Below are 20,152 nucleotides of genomic sequence, written 5' to 3' on the forward strand. Positions count from 1 at the left end.
TGAGGAGGGAACGGGGCCTCAGGAGCCAGCCAGCCAGAGTTTTGACACTTCAAGCTTCCTTTATGTGAACTTTGGGGGCGGTGCAGAGTCTGGAGCTGGTGAGCAGCCAGGGTGGTGACCCAGGGTCAGCCCCGCCTTGGGAAGGGAGGCTGGGAGGCCCATCGTATCTGTGGGGCCAGGCTCTGAACAAGGTAACAGGCAGTCCTTGACAGCACAGGCCCTGACCTGTTGCGGACAGCTTCCGGAATCCTGAAACTCCTTGTTGCAGTTGAGATGGGTTTATAGATCCTGCAACCTGGTTTTCTACAGTTGCGGGTGGCCAGGCCTCCCCAAGCCCAGTGAAGCTACTGCCTCTGGGTTCGCGGCCCCTGCCTGGGGAGTTCTCGGGGGTCCCCAGGTGATTCTCCTGTGCAGACTGGCACTGAGAATCAGAGCCTAAGCTCACCGCTAGAAGCAGCTGCTCCCTTTGGAACTCAGATTCCTTTGTCGAGCCATGCCCTTATGCAGTCCTTCGGCCTCTAATAACGTCCCTGCCTCTGTGGGAAGATCAGGAGCTGCAGTTCCGAGAGAGCCTTGGGGTTTGGGAGCAGAAGCCTCCAGCCCCTGGGTTCAGCATCTCTGGCCAGAGGAGCCAAACTCTGCACAGCGCCACTCTGTGGCCACCGTGGGTCTTGCCCCTCCGAGCCTGACACCTCCCCAGTCCACTCAGTCCCTAATGGCCCTTGACCCTTTGGCAGGAGTTGTCTCTGCTTCTCCTGCTCTGAAGGAAGAAGGATTTCTGGGCTTGGAGCCCCTACCAGAGGGGTGGGTGCCTGCAGCTCTCACTTCCCCAGAAGAACGTGGGTGAGCAAGACCTGGCTGCTACCTCTCTCCTCTTGCCCCAGGAACTCGTAGGGGCTTGTGGAGTCAGCCAGCAAGGCAGGTTTTTCCTGGCCCCATCCGAAGGCTTGGAATTCCCAGCCCGGGTTACTCGAAGTCTGTGCCGGGCTGGGGCTGGGTGGTAGCTCGTCAGTTCCCTCTGTTGTGGCAACACAGCAGCCTCCAAACCACAGGGCGGCCTGAGGCCGGCCCGCCCGGCTTCCATGCTGTGCTGGGGGAGCTGTTTTTCCAACCTGCAGGGATCTGTGCTTCGGGTGACATTTCAGCTTGGCCACTCGCTTTAATTTCTCTCCTCTCTCGCTGAGTGTGGTGCGGGTTGCTGAGCCGCTGGCTCCACTTTCCAGCACTGGCCTTTCTCCTCATCCGAGGCCACAGGCAGGAGGTGACGTTTGGGAGCATTCTAGTCAATGAGAATTTATTGAGCTGGGACGTGCACACACAGGTAACTCTCTCTGCCTGCCTGCCAAAATGGGGGGGGGGGGGCGGGTGGCTTTAATCTCGCCTCTGTAGCGTCTTTCCCCCACTGGCCTCTTGGCTTGTGCCCCTGCTCCAGCAGGATGAAACCTCAGGGGTTCATACTCAGTGCCTTGTCTCCCTGTCTTTGCTGGGGCTCTCCTCTGCCTGGAATTCTCCACTTAGCTCCACATCCCGGGGGTCCCTGAGACCAGCTGCCCCTCCCTTCCTGATGCCTTGAGCACGTTCAGAGAGGAAGCCACTTACAGGGCTGGGGGAAGTGAGAGCAGCATCTGGAGAGGGTGGGATGGAGGCCAGGCCTGGAGAGAAGGGGAGGGTACCAGAGTTCGCACACATCTGGGGGAAGAGGGGAATTTGGGTGAACTTGAGGCTTGGGGGGGTCCCTGTGGGACTTGGGGGTCTCCAGGAGGTGACTTTTAACTGAGGAAGGAGGTGTATGGGGAGCAGGAAGCCCCCAGCCCAGGTGCTTGCCTACACTTCAGACTCACCTGGGGAACTTTAAAACGCCCAGGCTGGGTCTGTGACCAAACAAGACCCAAATCTCTAGGGGTGGGGCGCAGACATCTGCGTTCTGTAAACCCCCAGCTGAGCTGAAAGGGCCTTCTGCTGGGGGTTGGGAGGAGGAGATAGGACTTCCTTTCCATGGGGAAGGTGGGGGGCGGAGATTTTAAAATTTATTTTTAACCTAAGTATGGGCTGATGCTTCTTGAGACCTGGGGTCTCACTTGGGAAGCTGGAGTCTGCCCTCTGTGCCCCAGAATTGCATAGGACCGAGCACCCCTCCCCTGGCTGGGCAGGCAGTGGATAAACAGTGCCCAAGACTCCGTCACTGGGTCGCTGGCTGCCTCGGGCTTTGCATTGACCTAGGGTAAAATCCTGAAGGTAGGTGTCCTTCCTGCCCCAGGTGAGCTGGGAGCCCCTCTCCTAGTGAGGCTGTCCAGTGCAGAGGTGGATTTGGGTGGGTGGCTTCTGTGTCTGTTTGGAGCTCTGGCCAAGCCTTCCAGTTCTGGAACTGGTTCCTCCAGCTGGAGAACTTGACTTGTGTGAAGAGTTGCACGTTGCCGTGACTTTGAGGCTGGCTGCCAGACCCAGGATAGGAGCGTCCCACATGGGCAAGTGGTAACGTAGGTCCTCCCACCATAACCAGCTGTCTCCCCTCTAGCTGTTCCCCACCTGTAGCCTGGGGGTGCAGAGGCCTTTTCGGAATTGAGGATTTAGATGACCGAACGTAAACTGCATGCTTGCCCTGAAGGGGTCCGTGCAGGGGAAGGGCTGAAGACCTCGGGGACCTGGGGTGAGCCCCCGGTGTCTGCTCTTCCTCCCGTGGCTCTGTGGGGCAGTCCCTGGCCAGGGCGTTAGCATTCACCTGTGGCTCAACCCCCACAGCCTTGCATGCTTTGCTTCTGGGCCTTGGTTTCCTCATCTGTCAAGCAGGGATGACAGGCGCCTCGTTCTCGGGCTGTTGAGGGTTAAATGCTTTCTCTCAAAGCACCCAGAGAGAGCAGCGCCTGTCACTGAGGGCTCTTGTGTCCAGGTTTGTCAGAAACAGCACCAGATCATCCCCGTCCTGTTGGCTTTAGGATTCCTAGGATTTTAACTTCAGAGGCCTGGAAGGATCTGTTCCCCTGCCCTGGCAGTGTCCGGTGTGGGGAGGGGCTGCGGCCAGTTGTCCCCCCAAGACCCAGAGGCTCAAAGTGCCAAGTGGGCCCCTGCTGACCCTCTCCTGTTGGGGCTGAGCAGGCAGCTTCTCCTGGGGCCTCGCCTGCCCCCAGGGCCTTGAAATCACACATTCTTACTGTGTCCCCCTCCCAATGAGGAGGGAGGAGGGAGGAGGGTGGTGAAACGGCAGCCTTCCCCTAGCCCCGCCCTTCCCATGCTCAGTGCTCAGAGTGGGTTGTGGTCACAGGCAGCAATAAAAGGTACCGACTGGCAGGCTCTCGTTCCGGGCGGTGTTGACGTGGGACTGGTTAAGCCGTCCCGAAGGAAAACACGGGAAAACCCACGTGTCACGCTGAGGAGGGCCAGCCCTGCTGGGGCCTAGTTCGTGTGAATCCGTCTCCTCTCCCCCCAGCGGAGCCAGAGCTTGGGGCACCTCCTACCACGCCATCCTGCCTATTTAGGGGGCAGGAGGGACAACTGCCTCGTGCGACACACGTGACATGGGGGTGTGCTTTTACTTTGCTGTCCGTCTTTGCAGGTAGGGATTGACCATTAGCTGGGAGAAATGGAGGCACCACGGGGCCTGTCTGTCTACCTACCCTCTGTATAAAATGGAAAACCAAGGGACACGAGCGAATTCATCCTACTGAATTCTGGGTGTCCGTTTCTCTGAAGGCAGTTTTGTAACCTTTTTACGTAGGAGATGAGGCCTTCCTGTATTCCCTGAAAAACACATGAGGGTTTGCTAGACTAGACAAAGTTGGATGTGGATAAAGCTAAAATTCTTCATCAGATGGGAATGTTGGAGGGACTTCTGCCAGAGGTGGAAGGGCTGCGTGATCATTAGTTGGTTAGTTGCTCCCATTTAACAGGATAAGCAAACTGAGGCCCCCAGTCAGCCCCCGTGGCCTTGCCCTCTGGGCTCTCGGGGCCCTGTCTGTTGAAGAGGATTTCTGGTTGACCCTGCTAGGACGTGGAGGGGGACGGAAGCATGGGCTGAGGTGGCGTGTTTTAAGTCAGATTGATGTCCAGTCCTCTCCTTTCTGAAAACATCAACTTAGATTTTTGCAACATGCAGTTTTCACCTAAATATGTGTCTTTGTAAGACTAAGGAGGGGTGCCAGACCTGGGAAGCTGTCACATGAGCACAGGGAGTGCATCTTAACCAAACAGCTGGTTTCCGAGTGGAAAGGGGCAGAACCACGTCTTCCTGATGTGGCAGTGTACGCGGCAGGGTGTCTGTGCCGGGCTCTCTCCTGCCGGGGCCCTTGGCAGGCCCCGGGATTTCGTACTGCAGTCACCAGCAGCGTCCGTGCCGCGTACGGGGACCCCCACGGGTGTGCTCACACCTCCGGACTGATCTGTTGAAGAGATTTCAAGAGGGGAAAGGGCTGGGTGACAGATCTTTAAAGATGTTGCCAGATTCCTCCAGAAAGAATGTCAGGGACTCGCTCTGCTGCCCGCCTGTACAGCCCAGACATTGACGCACCCGATTCTGGCTAGTGGGGTGCCTGCTGTGCCCCTCAGCCCTTGGCCTCCGAGGCCGTTCGTCCCCCCACAAAGGAGTGAAAGCCCTTTGATCAGCCTTGGGTTTTGTTGCCCCTGCAGCGGGTCCCAGGGGTAGACTGGATCGCTCCTTGCCACGTGGCCTGGCGTCCTGGGGGATGAGGCTGGTACCCGTGGGAGCTGGTTTTGGCCTCAGCGTCCTGCCTGGAGCCTTACAAGTTCCCAGTTGGCGCTGTGGAGGGGATTTTGTTCCTTCTGAGAAGTTAGGGGTCCTGCAGGCTAGGCTGGGCAGCAGTTGCTGGAGAACGGCTGTGGCCAGAGGAGGGTGACCAGCTTGACCCGGCGTGTGCCAGGTTCGGGATGAGGGAGTTCATGGCTGGTGGCTTGTGACTGTTTCTGCAGGCTCTTCCCTGGTGGCCCTGCTTGGAAGCCCATTTTGGCTGCAGGGTAGTTGTTTCTTCCACTGGGGCGTTTACTGATGTCTGGAAACATTACATGGACTTTGAAGAAGGTGCAAAAGCCCAGAAGAGGAAACACCGTTAGAACTTGGACCGTGGAAGCACCATTAAGGACTGAGTATCCTTTTGGCCCAGGTAGAATATATTGGGGAAAGGTGTTAGTGCAGAACTCAGTGGGTTTTTTTTCTGGGGAGTGGATCTGATCTGCCACTTGGAACCATTGTGAGAATGGACCTTTTGTAAAAGCAGAGAAACCTTTTTTTCCCCTCTTGATGGAGGCACTGGGGATTGGACCTAGGACCTTGTGCACGCCAAGCATGTGCTCTACTGCTGAGCTATAACTGCTACCCCAGAAAAACATTTTGTAATTCGAGGCAAGTCCTGGCTTTGATTCAGGTGGGACCCACCTGTGGTTGACATGCACCAGGATCACGGCCTCCTTCCTGGTGGGCCCTCACCCCTGAAGCTAAGGGTGGATGGGATTACCTCTTCCTGTTGAATCTGGATGAATTCAGATGTTACTAGCACCCGAGTGGAGTGTCCTGATGGCGCACGCATTTATTAAGCTCCTACAAACACTGTTCATCGCCCAGCCAGACCCACGTTGCTTCTGGACTGGAGAGACCTCCCGGCGTTGGGCGAGCTGATCAGCCTGAGACAGTGGGGTGTAGTGGGGCCTCTGACAACCTGGGGACTTAGGGACAGATTAAGGGACAGTTGCTACTCTTGGGATTATGATTTGGTGGCTCCTAATTTTTCAAGAGAAACTATGTTGTCTTTTGACTTGAAACTTCCAGTTTTAGGATACTGTCCGTTGATTCACATTTAAACATGTCTTGACTTCAAGCCAAATCAAACCAGGTGGATGGATGAAAGGAGGCCAGCTTAGCCTCTGGCACCCCTGTCTAGTCCCCCCTCCCATCCAGAGTACTGATGGGGGAACCGAGGCTCAGACCACATAGTGACAGGACCGCACCGGGAGGTTCAGGGGGAGCCAGGCCGGGGACCAGGTCTTCTGGCTGGTTTTCCAACCAAGGGTGCAGTCCTTTGTCGTAACCGCCAAAGTTACCAGTCTGCCTGAGCACGGATGCCCGGTGTCGCCTTTCTCCAGGTTGAATCTGGTCGGCTGTGCACCTGTGAAGAGGTAGCTGACGTGCCTGTGCAGGCTGTGGACCTACTATGTGCCCTTCGGGGCTGGGGATGCAGGTGGGATGCCTGCCCTGCACAGACAGCTTTTGTCAACATTCACTCAGTGTTGAAGGGGCAACGCTCTTGAATCCTCTGTTCCTGTCACTTCACCTGGGGAGCAGGGCATGAGCTGTTTTAACACCCAGTGTCCTGCTTCCTCTTCTCAAAGTCTGGTCCCTCACTCAGGTTTCCTCCCTTTGGAGGAAGGACCTGGTCTTGACCCCTGCCTTCCTGGCCTGTTTCCCCACCTGCTGGCCCTGGCCTGCTGCTCGCTCCATAGAAACTTGAAGGCTTTCAGTGGCCATCTCCTGGCCAAGTTGGGTTCTTGTCCTTTGGGACCTCTGCCTTGGACACCTCTGACCCCCACCCATGTCTTGCACCCTGTGCCTCCAGGCTCTGCTCAAAGGGCTCCTTTGTGAGTGAGGCTCAGCTTGGAGGTGGCCTGGTTCGCTCAGGGGCCTCAGGCACACAAAGGAGTCATTCCTGGGGTTGTCCTGGGTGCCCTCCAGCCCAGGCTGCCAGAATGTGGGGCGTGGGGGTCGGGTGGACCCTGAGGTCAGATGTATTCCTCCTCCCTGGCTGGGTGCTCACAGCAGCCTGCAGGATGGGAGGTGACCCCTAGTAGGGGGGTCCTTTCCAGTGTCTCCTCATTTAAAGGGAAATGGCCGGGACAGCAGCAAGGAAAACTGGTTTCCCGTCCCTGCTCCTCAGCCTCAGCTTGCAACCAAAGACAGGGGCGTGACTCTCTTCCAGCCTCTGTTTACCTGTCTGTAGAACGGGGGCAGGGAATGGGCTGTATAGAGGCTCCTTGGGTGACCTGTCTGCTCACGGTCTGTTTCTAAAGTTGCTATGAAGGGTAACTGATGCTCCAGGCAGAGCTAGGCCATGTTGTTGTTACTGCCCACACTGTTTAGGAACGCCTCAGCGGTCCTGGACTCCAACCTTGACCCTGTCTCTCAGCCTCTTTTGTCTTAATTGTGCGCTTCCCCGAAGCTGCAGATTTTCTGCCTCTTCTCACCCCGCACCCCTCCCAGGCCGCCCAGCCGCCCCCTGGCTGCCGCCAGCCCTTCATCTGTCCGTCCCAGGCTTCTCCAGACGCAGCAGCCCTTAGAATAATCGCTGTCAAATGTCGCTGCCATCTGTTGCCTGACTTCCGTCCTTTGCCTCCACCGGAACCTCCTGGACTCCTGGCTATCTGCAGCCTTGAACCTCAACCCCTGCATGGGCCTCAATCTCCTCTCACCTCCACCTGCTTTGCAGCTGGAGCCCGAAATGTTGCTGCCCTCTCTTTGCAGCTATGGGGCATTGCTGGACCCGTTGGCGGTGGCTGCCCAGTGACACCAGAAATTAGCTTTGCCAACAGCTCACCCAGAGGTGTTGGCGCTGGGCGGTGGGCTCACCCCTGGAGGTGGGCTCCCATTCTCATTGACTGGGGTCCTGGCGGACAGTTCCTGCAGCTCATGGGCTCCTGCACTCAGTACTCTGGAGTGACTTAATAAATGCTGCTGATAGACAGGTCTGCGCGGGGGAGGATGGCAGACTCCTTGTAAAATGAGCTGCCTTGTTACTCATTTCACTCCTGGGCCAGGGTCCCCTCTGGTCGCACAGGCTGGCCTCCCGTTCCTCCCACTTCTTCCCCTCCCCTCCCCCTCTCTCTCCCTCCCTCCTCTCTGGTTCCGGGTCAGGATCCAGGCCATCTGCTAGGGCCGGCCCCTGCTCCAGCAATTAGCCGTGGCTTTGGCTCTGCCTACCAGCTACGGGCTGTAGCCTTAGGGAGTACGTCCAGTTCTGGGACTCAGGGCCAGAAGAAGCCCCGTCCCCTTTGAAACCTACAATCTTAGTTGAAAAGAACGTTAAGGCGGACAGCAGGCTCCCCTGTGCATCTAGGAGCAAGAAGACCTTCCCCGACTCTTCCAGTCGCCTCCCCCGCCCCCACCCCCAAGAAAAACTGCTTTGTGCGAGTGAACTCAGAACAGCCAAAGACAAATATAATAATGAATTTATTATGAAGCCGCTCAGGCTCCCGGGATCACGTGGTGCCCCACGACGCTGCTGCCGCCGCCTTCCAGGGTCTCTGCTCAGGTGACCTCCGCCTTGTCAGGGCTGCAGAACCCTCGCCCCTTTGCGGGGGGAGCCGGGGCATGGGGGGCTCCGAGCTGGGGGACGCCCTGTATTTGTTCACAAACATTTCTTTCTGTGGTAATGAAAAATTACCAAGAGGGGTGATTAGAGAAACCCAGTCCAGATTGCACACGCGGGCCTGGAAGTGAAGCCCTGCTGGGCCCAACCTCGTGGGGTGTAATTACCCCAGGGGGGGCCGTCGAGGGAAGGGGCCGATTGGTGCTTGAACCGGGAGCCAGCAGAAAATTCATCTCAGCTATTAGCTTGTAATTACAGAGCATGGAGGGAGCAGGCCTGAGGTCTGGTGCCGGGGAGAGCGGGATGAAAGGAGGCAGTAATTACAGGAGCCGCGGGGGGCTGGAGGGAGGCCGCTGCGTGCTGATTAGTAACGCCCTCCGCCGAGCGCAGAGGGGGCGGGGGCCGAGGCCGTGTTTAATGGAGTGTTAGGGGCCTGCCCCCCTTTTCATGTCCTGCTGCTCGGAGCATTCGGACAGCAGGCACCCCGATCGATCCAGGTCTGTTCTGAAGCATTGGGAACAAGGTGGTTCTGGAAAACGTCCTCTGTGCCGCCAGCTGGGCTCACCATTCTGCCCTTGGATTTTTCTTTGCCTTTTTTTTCCCCCCAAAGCTTTGTGCTGCTCCTGGCCATGCTAGAAACTTAGGCAGAGACGAGAGAAAAGTATGATGGAAGCCACCACACTCTGGTGGAAGGAGCAGGGCTGCTGAGGGCCTCCCTGGCGGTGCTGGACGGGAGTCAGGCCGTTGCCACCCGAGGGACACGGTCTGAGGGGCTGAGTTGATTTGCGGGTGCTGCCAGGCTGGGGGCTTCTCCTTGCCTGCCCTCGGCCTCGCGGCTGCGTTTGCCTCTGGGCATCTGGCTGCGGCGGCTCTCTTCTCCTGGGGGGCCGCGGGGGCAGCCAGCGGCAGCAGGAGGCACCTGTCCAGAGGAGGTCAGCAGCGTGTGATGCAGATGGAAGGCCGGGTGGCCATCTGAGCTCCACACATGCCGGGGCTGGTACAGCGGGGAGGGAGCCCCGTCCCTGTCCCTGCCCTGGGCCGCCCCAGCCCCCGGGCCTCATCCATCACTGGCCCTCACGCTGTGGAGCCTGTTCCCAGCTGTTAGGATAATGAATTTACATGAGCTGGTAATGTAGACACTGCTCAGCCCAGGCCAGGCGCCGCGGAAGTTAATGAATACCTCCCTAATGAGGGCGGGGTGGGGGTAGGCGCCCTGCTCGGGGGCTACCCTGAGGCCCACGTCCCCCTTACTTGCCCCTGGGGTGTCCGTGATGTCTGGTGGCTCCTGCCTGGCTTCGGTGGCAGGACACCTGGGGGGGCGGGGGCAGAGCAACCCTGAAGTGACTCCAAGCCTGTGACTAGGGGGTGAGGCACAGAGGTCGGGGTGGGCTCCGGGAGGCTGTGTCGGTTACCGGCAGGTCCAGGGCGACCCGTTGTGGGCTCTGGGTCCCTCAAGTTTGGCCTTTGTCCTTCCATGTCCTTTGTGCCAGGGAGCTGTCACGCCGGCTGCCGGTGGTCCCGAAGCCCCCGCTTCCCCTCCCCGGCCATCCTGATGCACACGTGCGAGGAGGAATGCTAATTTTAGACTCCCCTAATGAAGCTGTTCATTTGGAATTCTATTTTAAGTGACCTGACATCAGCAGAGCAGCTTCCCCAGCTTGAAGCTGCTCCAGGGCCCACAGCTGACACCATAGCAAGAATGCTGGCTTTGGGGGACCCCTAGGAGGCCAGGGGGGCTGTACACCGGGTGCTGCAGGCCTCTGGTGGGGCCTGGGCAGCAGGTTCCAGGCTTGGAGGAGAGGGAGGACAGACTCTGGGGGTAGGGTGTCACTGGATGCCTGTAAGGGGTGACAATGACATTCGGGTGGTAGCTGACCCAGGGAGGGAGGAGGCAGAGACTGGACCCTCCTGCTGAGGCCCTGGTCACCCAGGAAGGGCTAAGGCCGTTGGTGGGGGTTGGGGGCCAGCCCCAGTCCCTGGGCTCCTGTGACCGGCGAGTGGGAGCCCCCAGTCTGGGGGGTGCCCCGTGCTCGTTGGTTATACCGGCCATGTGAGGGCAAGTCTTTGTCTCTTTGAGGGCCCCCTTTTAAAATCAAAAACAAAAAAACCCTGGTTTGCTACAGAAAAGGTAGAACATAGGGAGGTAAAAAGGCCAAAAACGAGGAAATTGCTCCTCTTACTGCCACCAGAGACCACCCCCAACAGCCTTGGGGGCGTGTGGTGTGTTGGAGTCTGACCTGCGACTTGCTCCGTGGCTGTCCCCTGCTTATTTCAGCACCTCTGTACAGTCCTGCCCAGCGCTGGCATTTGGCCACCACAGTGTGTCCACCCAGGTCTCAGCTGGCCAACCTGTCATGTGGCCACTAGGCAGTGACCTCACATCTGCTCCCTGGGCTCTGGGGACAGACGGGTCACTGGGAGGCGGGAGGACCGCATGGCCTGGGTCACATCCCTGCTTCCCCTCCCCCGGCATGGCAGCGTGTGGGTGGGGGCTGTGGGGCAGAGTAGAGCCAGCCCCTCTCCCACCGCCCCAGAATGGGTGTGTATCTGGGACCTGACCAGCTGTATGTATGGTCAGGTAATCCCAGCCCTGCTGTTGACTGTGTGTTGGCCCAAGGGCCTAAGCCTGGATTCTCCCATCTGTAAAATGGGCACAGTAATGCTTTTCTCTTAGAGTTGATAGGATTTGAAGGAATGCCAGGAAGAGCGGGGAGGTGGTTAATGGCCTTTGATGGCATCAGAGGGGCCCGTTTGGAAGCTCTAGGTAAAGACATAGAGTATATGGAGATGGTTGAACTTGGGGTCCATGAAGAAAGAAAATAGAGATTGAGGGTCTTGATGGAGGATGCGGTGATGCTCACTGGACCAGTTATCTGATGCTGCATAAAAACCTGCCCCAAACCCAAATGTGGGATTTGGGAGTGGCTCGGCTGCGAGGCTGTGGCTCCTTCTTTGATACCATCTCGTCTGAAGACTCCCGGGGTCAGAGGAGTGAGTACCTGCCAAGATGGTGCCCCACATGGCTGCTCAGTTCCCCAGACGTGGGGCTCTCCACAGCCACTGACCCCTGCGTCTCAAGGGGTCCGAGGAGCCCAGGGAGGTGGCCAGGGGGCTCTGATGACCTCACCTTGGCAGGCACACTCCATACTTCTGCTGTACCCTATTCAGCAGGAGAGTTGAGACGTCTGGCCCATGTTTGAGAGAAGAGGGTTTGTCTCCACCTCTTGAAGGCATGAGTGACAGACTTTGGATGTATTTCTGAACCCCCATCATAAATCCCAGCTCTGAGGGTGTTTGCACCTGTGGTCTGGCATCACAGGTTGGCCTTGGCAGGTGGTGTCATGAGTGGTGAGGACGTGTATCTGGGCCTGGGAGTCTGTTCGAGTCCCAGGTGTGCTGCTGAACTGTCTCCGGGGCAGCCCCGCATGGTGGTGTCTTCCTCCGAGTGCTGGTAGGACCTCCAGGACCTGGTGCGCTTTGTGCCAGGACTGGGTCTCTGCAAGGGCAGTGCTTCGTTGTATACACCCTCCCCCAAAATAGAGCCCCACTGATCCACTGAGAGCGTCTGGTCCCAAGCGAGACCTGGAAGACTCCTAGGCTGCCCAGATCAGCTCGTGTTGGGGTCATGTCCTTGTCCCTGCAGGCAGCAAGACGAGAGCTCTGGCCCCCTTCTGTCTTGGGGTGTCCTGTGTGTTAACTTCCACCAGCGACTGCCACTCAGGGACGTGGAGAGCTGGGCCATGCAGCTCCTGGCCTGGTCGGAGCAAGGGACAGTGGCAGGGAGGGCTCTCAGGTTGGGGTGAGGGGTGCCCATGCCAAACAGCACACGGACCCCTGACACCAAGTCACCTCTCGTCGCAGCTCTGGTCACCCAGGTGGTGGGGGCCAGTAGCAGGTGGCACAGATTGATCAGCTCGGGTCCCAGTTTGCTGAGCCTGACCTGTATGGACTCACCAAGCCCCTCACCCATCCAGACCTGGGTTTATTATGCCCTCAGTAGCTAACTAGCTGTATGATAATAATAGTGGCCCCTGGCGTGTGCCAGGCCTGCTCTGAAGCCCCTCATGGGATTAATTTCATAAGGGACTCTGTCTTTATTTGCAGTTTACCGATGAGGAGGCTGAGACCAGAGGGGCAGAGTAACTTGCCCAAGGTTGCACAGCAAGAGGCCGCAGAGCTGGGACTCGAGCCCCGGCGTCTGGCAGCCTGATCGGTGTAAGCCCAACCTCTAGGCTCCTGCTGCTTCCTTGCGCTGTGGCCAGCTGTGCAAGTCCTGCGCTCTCTGTCCCTGGGAGAAGAGGGCACCAACAGGGGCCTGGGGCTGCCCTTCCAGAGCTCGGTGTCCGTCGTGCTCGAGGGTCTTCCAGCAGCTGGCTGGGTGCCAGGCTGGCTGAGAAAGGACTCTTGTTAGGAACCTGCATTTTCTAGCCATGGGGCGCCTGGGGTAGGGACCCCCCCACCCCACTGGGTTGTTGCTTTTCCCTGCTGGGCTCGCAGTGCCTGTGGGCATGTGGATCCCACCCCTACTCCCACCCTCTCCCCAGTTCTTCCAGAAAGAGGAAGACACACAGGGTCAGCCTCGGGTCAGCGCTGCCCCAGCTGCTCAACGGGGTTGCTGCTGCCGGCGCCATCCCCCTCCCACGTGGCACCGCCCACGTGGCCGCCAGCAGCTGGGAGGCCAGCCTGCTGGCTGTGGGCGCAGGGGCTCTTGTGGGGGTCCTTTGTTTCCGAGGTACAGACCCTCTCCCAAGAGAATGGTGTTCCCTCGAGCTTGCGCCTGCCTCAGTATTGTCTTTTATGCACCAGCCCCCACCCCAACACTGCCATGGCCGTTTACCCGGCCGTGCCCCCAAGATTTCTTTTCCCACCTGCCTGGCAGGGAACTGATGGCGACCTTAGCCCGGCTGTCCAAGAGTCAGGGTTTGGGATGTGTGTTGGGGCCTGCAGCCTCTCCTGGCTAGTTCTGGGGGCAGCAGATGGGCAGGGCAGGTCTTGGGGCCGACCTGTGGGGATCTCCTGTGCTCACCTGGCCACCCATGGGGATGGGTGAAGAAGCAGGTTCCAGTTAGACTTTAGATGGACTGAACACAGAACCCTGCAGAGATGAGAAGGGCTCTAGGGGGTGCAGAGAGCCTCTTGGGGTGGGGGCCTCTGCCGGGGGAAGCACACGTTCCTGCCACGTTATTCTCTTGAATGTTCTGTTTGTGTCCCCCCTCCCCTTCCATGCCTCCCCTGGACCCCTCCCCAGGTGACCCCACGCTCTTCCCTGGAGCTGCTCCCCTGAGGTCTCCGTCTGAGGCTTTGCAAGTTGGTTTGCCTCTCCCTGCGCACGGCCCGCCCGTTGGCTCGCCCCCTGTGAGGCCGTGGGCCTGGGTTCACGCCCCTCGCATGTACTCATGGTGAGGGAACGGGGGTTGGGCCAGTGCCCCCAAGAGGGCAGGAGATGTTAATGGGAAACTTATTTATGGTGCTGCTCGCGCCTGCTCACGAAGGGGCCTGGCCGGCCTTTGTGATGGGGCGGTGAGGCTGGAGAAGGTCCAGCCTCCTTGGGACTTGAAAGGCTGGGGGCTCCTGGGAAGGCGTCTGATGTCACCCCGTGTGGGAGGCAGCTCCTCGGCCAGCCAGCCTGGGGGAAATGGTGCTTCTCCGCGGATGGCAGTGCAGACCCACAGTTGTAGTCTTTTTCGTGTAGGCGGGGCCCCGGCACAGTCTGCGGGCAGCTGTGCGCTCTGCCTGCTGCTGTCCTCCGAGCTGCCTTCTCAGTGCAGACCTGCCGGGTCCCCGGTGGCTTTGGGATTCAGCGGGGTGTGTTGGTGGCACACAGGGCTCTGGCCAACTCCCCGGAATGATCCTAGGTCTGTGCTGCCTGCCTGTGCGAGCCTCAGTTTCCTTTTCTGGAAGGGGGGCACAGTACAGAGCCAGCCTCCCCAGAGTGCCAGGCAGGCGGCCGGGCAGGCTGTGCTCTAATGTGAGCTGTTCTCGTGATCAGCACCAATGCCGCCCTTCTGTCTGCGGGTGTTCCTCTGGTTCTTGCAGGAATGCGGGCCCGTGCCTCGTCTCCCCTGACCCCTGTCAGGAGGCGCTTTCTAATCTCCGGGCTGCCCTGGGGAGGTGGTGGGGTCGTGCCACGGGTCGTGTTGGCAGGAGCTTTTTGGCCTCTAAAATCAACAGGGTCCTGGGCACAGGGTTCTTTGTGGATGGATCCTAGAGGGTGGGGGTCGCCGGGGCGAGGCTCCAATCTTTCCGTAGCGCTGGCTCTGTTCTGCTTCACCTGTCCTGCCGGGTCGCCCGGGCCTCCTGCCGTCCCTGCATGCTGCCCGCTGGTGCCGGTCCCGGGCCCTGCAGACCCCGCTCTGGTGCTGGGCCCTCCTGCTCTCTGGGTGACCTCTGGTTCTTCTTTTCCTGTTTCAGGCATGAGCCATGAGCCCAAGTCCCCTTCACTAGGGATGCTTTCCACCGCGACCAGGACCACCGCCACCGTCAACCCCCTCACCCCCTCGCCGCTCAATGGCGCCCTGGTGCCCAGCGGCAGCCCCGCCACCAGCAGTGCGCTGTCGGCCCAGGCCGCGCCGTCCTCCAGCTTTGCCGCCGCGCTGCGCAAGCTCGCCAAACAGGCGGAGGAGCCCAGAGGTAAGAGGCGCACCTGCCAGGCTGCGGCACGAGGGAGGGGGAGAGAGCGAGAGCAGCCCCTTCCTTCCTGCCCAGGCCTCGCCGGCTCCTGCGAGGAGCAGGTGCCCGGGACGCAGCTGTTCCCACGAGCCGCGCCGCCTTTGAAGGGCTCCGGAGGCAGGGCCGGCCCGCCCACGTGCTCGCAGCCCCATCTACTCTTGTTTCTCTCGGGCTGCTTGGTCCCGGCGGGGACAGTGCTGTCTGCCTGCAGGCCCTCCTGGGCCCTGGGAGCCCACCAGCCCCGGCACCTCTGCTCTGCTCCTGCTTCTCGCGCGCTCTGCTGCTTCTGTCCTTCTTGGGCTCTAGGAGCCACTACGGGGGTGTCCGGTGGCCTGTGGCTGAGGCGGTGGGCGTGCTGGGCCACGGGAGCCCCAGGGGACTTCGGAGGGCTTGCTGGGCCCTGCTGCCCGCCTCAGGAGCCTCCAGCCTGCTCGGGGGAACCTCTTCCCAGGCGTCATGTTTCCCGGGAGACCAGGAACTCCAGGCCTTGATACCCACCTCAGACGTGGCAGGGCATGCTGTCTCTGGAAACGTTCCTTGTCCCAGAGCGGAGGGGCACAGCTTAACCCCCCAAGGCTGGAATTCTGTGGTGGCGTGGACAAGTGTCCCCCAGCAATCCAGAGCCCTGTCCCCTGGTGTCACTTGGGCAGTGATGTGCTGTGTGACTTTAGGCAAACACGGACCCTCTTTGAACTTCAGCCTTCCTGTTTGTACCGCAAGACTTGCTACAGCACTGGCTTTGAGCACTTCTGAGGGTGACGGTCAGCCTGTCTTGGTGAAGGGCTGCTGGTTGGATGAGTCAGGGTGGCAGGAGCAGTTTGCTGCCAGGAGGCCTGGGTCCCTGCGGGTTCTGGTGCAGGCCTCCCAGACACCCTCTGGGCTCACTGCCTAGAGGCAGGGAGTCGACCTCCCAGGCAGAGGAAGAGGGTACCCTGGGTGCTCTGCTTGCCCCGAATGTTCGAGGCTTGATCCTGGGCTCCGCGGCCCTCTTGGGCACCCAGAGGACATGAGTGCGGGAACTCTGTTTTCACAGACCCCAGGCCTCCAGCTCTGCAGAACGGACATTGGTCCTGACTTGAGTGGGCTTGGCATCTGCCAGTTTCTGAATTCCACCTGTTCCCAGGCCCTTCCTGCTTCTGTAGTTACTGGCGGAGGAGGAAGTGTTGAGGGAATAGGCTGGAACTGACAGGCAGAGTGGATACTGGCCCAGGAGGAAAGGCCACGCGCGGGGCCTGCTCTGCTAGGGATGGGCCTTGCCACGGGCATCTGCCTGGAGGGGGCTGCCCCGTCCACCCAGACAGGCCTTCCCTGTCCCCGCACACACGCCTCTCCTCGCCTCCACGCCCACCAGGGGGCGCCCTGACCGCATGTGGGCAAGACCAGCGGCAGGAGCCCCGCTGGTGTCCGGAGGCCCTGCCGTTCGGGGCCCCCGCACACCACACAGCTGGAGAGCAGAGAGGCAGTGAGCACCCTGCCTGGCCTGGTGCGGCCCTCCGAGCACTCGTCCCAGGCTGGCTGCAAGCCCCACAGGAGAAGTGTCTGCAGTGGGAAACCTGAGCTGGGGTTGAGACCTGGGGGTCTCTTCAGAGTCTGCGAGAAGCCCCCTGGGGCAGAATCTGCCCAGCAGACTTGACTGACTTCCTCCTTGGCATCCCAGGAGGCAGAGACACAGGGCCGGTGCGGCTTTCAGAGACGGCCGTCAGCACATGGGAGGACGCTGGCTCCATCTGGCTGAGTCACCCCCGAGTGTCGGGGCTTCATCCACCAGCTGTGTCCACTGCTGGCAGCTGGGCTCGTCCTGGGGTGACACCCCTCATGCACAGAGGATGTGGCGGTGTGAGGACAGGCAGTGGCGAGGTCTGCAGACATGGCTCATGTGAGGGCCTCAGGCACAGAGCAGAGCTGCCTTGATGGCCTTTGTCTCCTCTCTGCTGCCCCAGGCTGGCCCCAGTATCCGGCTCGAGTAACAGGCCAGTGGGCAGCCAGTGTGGCAGAGGCTGCCGAGCCTCGCTGGCCAGGAACAGAGTGTGCCGCTGGGAGGGCCCTGCTCCCCGAGCTGTATCCGAGTGTTCTGCGTGGTGCTCTGGGAAGGGTGCCCAGGGACTTTGCAGCAAAGGGTCAGGAGGAGGAGAGGGGTGAGCCACGCTGGCCCGAGCTCATACTGTCTTCAGAGGGTGGTGTCTGCCGCAGGCCGACCCAAAGTGAACCCCATCATTCTGATGAGAAGGCCAAGGCCTGGGGGACTCAGCACCTGGGGAGCAGTATTTGGACCCTGGGCCGCCCTGGTATGAAGTTGTGCTGTGTGTCCTGGGCATGTGTCATTTCTGGCCACAAGCAAAGTCTGAGAGTTAAAAGCAGTAGCAAAGAGCTCTATTTGTGATGCTCCATCTGGTCAACCCCACTGGGGCCTCAGGTTGAAGACATGAGCTCAGTCACTCCTTGGAGCATCCTCTGGGCCACACCCACACCTGGTCCCTGCTTTTCTCACTGAGTCGCCCCAGTGCTGACTGGCCATCTCACCTGCCTACAGACTGGGCTGGCAGCCCAGAGTTGGCCCATTGTACAGATGGAGGAGCTGCAGCTCAGAGAGGTCAAGTCGTGAGCCTCAGGTCACACAGGTGGCAAGGATGTGCCCTGTGTGTGTCCTTCGCTGCTGCATCTTAAGCCTTTCCAAGGGGACATGGCTGGACTCAGGACGGCAAGCCCGAGTGCGTCGCCCTGGCTGGGGGAGGGGTGCCTCGGCCCCACCCCCAAGCACCCGCCACAGGGGCGCAGCGTCTGTGCTTGGTGCTGGGGTCGGGGTGGGTGCAGAGAGGGGTGGGGGCTGTCAGCTTCTGGAAGCCTGGATGCAGCCAGGGCTGGAGGGGAGAGCCGGCAGGCCCCAGACCCCGTGCCCTGCCCCTCCAGAGAGCCCGAGGGGGATGTTTGCTGGGCTTGGTGATGGGGGAGAAGGTGTGAGTTTTTTAATCCTGTTAATTTCTTAAGATATCATTCACATCCCTTGAAACTGATCTTTTAAAGCATACGATTCAGTGGGTTTTCCTGCACTCAGAGTTGTGTGACCATCACCCTTAATTCCAGAACATTTTTGTCACCCCTAAAAAGCACCCCGTCCCCACACCCTTGCCCAGCCCCGGCAGCCACGATCTGTCTCTGAGTCTGCTGTCTGGATGTCTGCCACCTGTGGGCTCGTGCAGCCCCGTGACCGGCTCCCGCGCTCAGCCCCGTGTCTCTGGTTTTGGTGACTGGATGACCTGGCGGTTGGACAGCACCTCACACCTGACACCAACTGTGTGAGGAGGTAGACCCAGTGAGGGCTGTTCCCTCCTTAATCACGGCGGTGATGGCTAACTGAGCGCCTGCTGTGTGCCAGGCAGTCCCCCACTGCGTCCCTAGTGCAGGCCTGGCCTTTGCTCTCTGTCCATCTTGCCGCTGGACAAAACCTAGCTTTCAGCTTCTGGCTTCCTGAGTCATAAGCAGCAGAGGGGAGACTGGAAACTCCGCGAACCTGTGTCCCAAGATACCATGTCTTTCTGTGTCCCGCCCCCACTAGGCCCCCCCACACCCATGTCCCCCTCCTCATAGGGAGGGAACCAGCGCCTCTGCTGAAGGCCTCCCTCCTGTGAGGGCGAGGCCTCCTGTCTCTTTAAGATGCCCCAGGATGCTGGTGTAAAACGCCCCTGTGGCCCTAGAGGAGCTAGCATCTTAGTATCTGGAGGCTGAGGTGACCCAGGACCCCATGACCAAGCCCCGGCAGCCCCGTCCTCACAGGCAGAGCGGTCCCAGTAGAGCCAGCATCGCTTCCAGACCTGGACAGGGAGATGGTGGGAGGCGGGCCTGACGGTGCAGAGGAGACAGGCGAGGCTGCGGGCCCCCATCCTGCTGTGGGGCCGTCCTGATCGGCTGCACACCGCCTGGGCTCTGGCTTCTGCCCTGGGTGCCTCCGGCTCCCCGTGACCCTCCCCGCCCCCTTCCCCCACCTGGAGGCGTCTTACTCTGAGCCGCGAACCGCTCTCCCCTCTGCTTCCCAGGCTCTTGTCTCTCCTCACGTCGTGTCTCCGGGGTGCGGTTTAAAAATTCAGTTCCGAGCAAGGAATCTACACGCCGTGTCACTTGCTCTGCCCCCGAGAGAGGACGTGAGGAGGTGGGAATTTTACCTTTCCTGAGGCTCCAAGATACGTTCTTTCCTTCGTAGCCACACGGCCCTGCTCGGCCCCCTCGGCCTGCGTGTCTGCCCCTGGGGGACTCCTGAAGGGACTGCACGCGCAGGGGGACGCCTGGACCCACGCGGCCCTGTCACCCACTTCCAAGTGGGCACTCAGCCAGGCGGACACGGGTGTTGGCAGGCTCTGGTCACATCCTTGCTGTGTGTCCTGGCATGGCGCTCTCCCTCTCTGAGCTATCTTCTGTCTCAGGGTGAGGGTAACATCCTGCCTTAAAGATACTAGTGACTGGGGGAGAACACGAGCTCCAGGCACAGCGCTGCATGCAGCAGATGAGGTCCACCAACCATGGCCACCCCGTTCCCTGCCCCCACTGCCTTCCCCCACCCCCAGCAGCACAGCCCGGGGCTCTCGCTGGGAGGGGCTGGGAGAGCAGAGTGCTGCGCATGTGTGCGTCTTGAGACCCAAATTGGCCCCATTTTGAGGGAGAACCTGTCCCGTCTGGGCAGAGGTGGGGGGTCAGCCCTGGCCGCCAGGGCAGCTGCTGCCTGTCCCGACAGCGTGGGTGCTTCCAGGCCCAGGGCAGCCTCCGCCACAGACCCTCGTGCCCCTGAGACCCTCGTGCCAGGACCGTCGCCTTCGGTCCTTGGAGAAAGGGGGGTCTCAGGACGCGACCAGGCCCACGCTGCACGTTCTGCAAGGAGCCTTGGGCTGCAGTTTGGGTCTGACCCCATGTTGGTGGTCCTGGTTGTACCCATGAGACCCTTTGTCAGTGCCAGGCGAGGGCTCCCCAGCTGCAGGGCAGTGTGGGAGCCCGAAGTGTCGGCCGCTGCTCAGGGAAGGTGCGTGAGACTCAGGGCCGTGCTGCCTCCCCACCCCCGGGAGCACGTAGGGCAATCCTGACCGGTTCCCCTCTGGTCCCTCTGAGGCCAGTCGCCTCTTCTGGGGGCAGAGGGGGCAGGGTGGGCTCTGGAGCCACAAGGCCTGTTTGCATCCCACATCCAGCCCTCCCAGCAG

General features: G+C 60.2%; 1 protein-coding gene across 16 annotated transcripts in view; it reads left to right on the forward strand.

Annotated features, from left to right (window-relative positions):
• Positions 1 to 20,152, forward strand: part of GSE1 (Gse1 coiled-coil protein) — a 172,891-nt gene that overhangs the window by 125,657 nt on the left and 27,082 nt on the right. For 6 of the 16 annotated variants that reach the window (XM_072946735.1, XM_072946736.1, XM_072946739.1 and 3 more), the window contains one exon: positions 14,715 to 14,933. The exons of 3 other annotated variants lie outside the window; for them this stretch is intronic. In XM_072946735.1, the coding sequence (XP_072802836.1) occupies positions 14,715 to 14,933 (219 nt within the window). Of the gene's footprint in view, positions 1 to 982; positions 1,322 to 3,277; positions 3,551 to 4,920; positions 5,112 to 6,161; positions 6,183 to 12,407; positions 12,517 to 13,680; positions 13,703 to 14,714; positions 14,934 to 20,152 lie in introns of those variants that run through there. 7 more of the 16 variants (XM_072946734.1, XM_072946733.1, XM_072946738.1 and 4 more) reach the window with 6 other exon arrangements.

The sequence above is a fragment of the Vicugna pacos genome, chromosome 21, assembly GCF_048564905.1.
Source record: "Vicugna pacos chromosome 21, VicPac4, whole genome shotgun sequence".
Lineage (NCBI taxonomy): Eukaryota > Metazoa > Chordata > Mammalia > Artiodactyla > Camelidae > Vicugna > Vicugna pacos.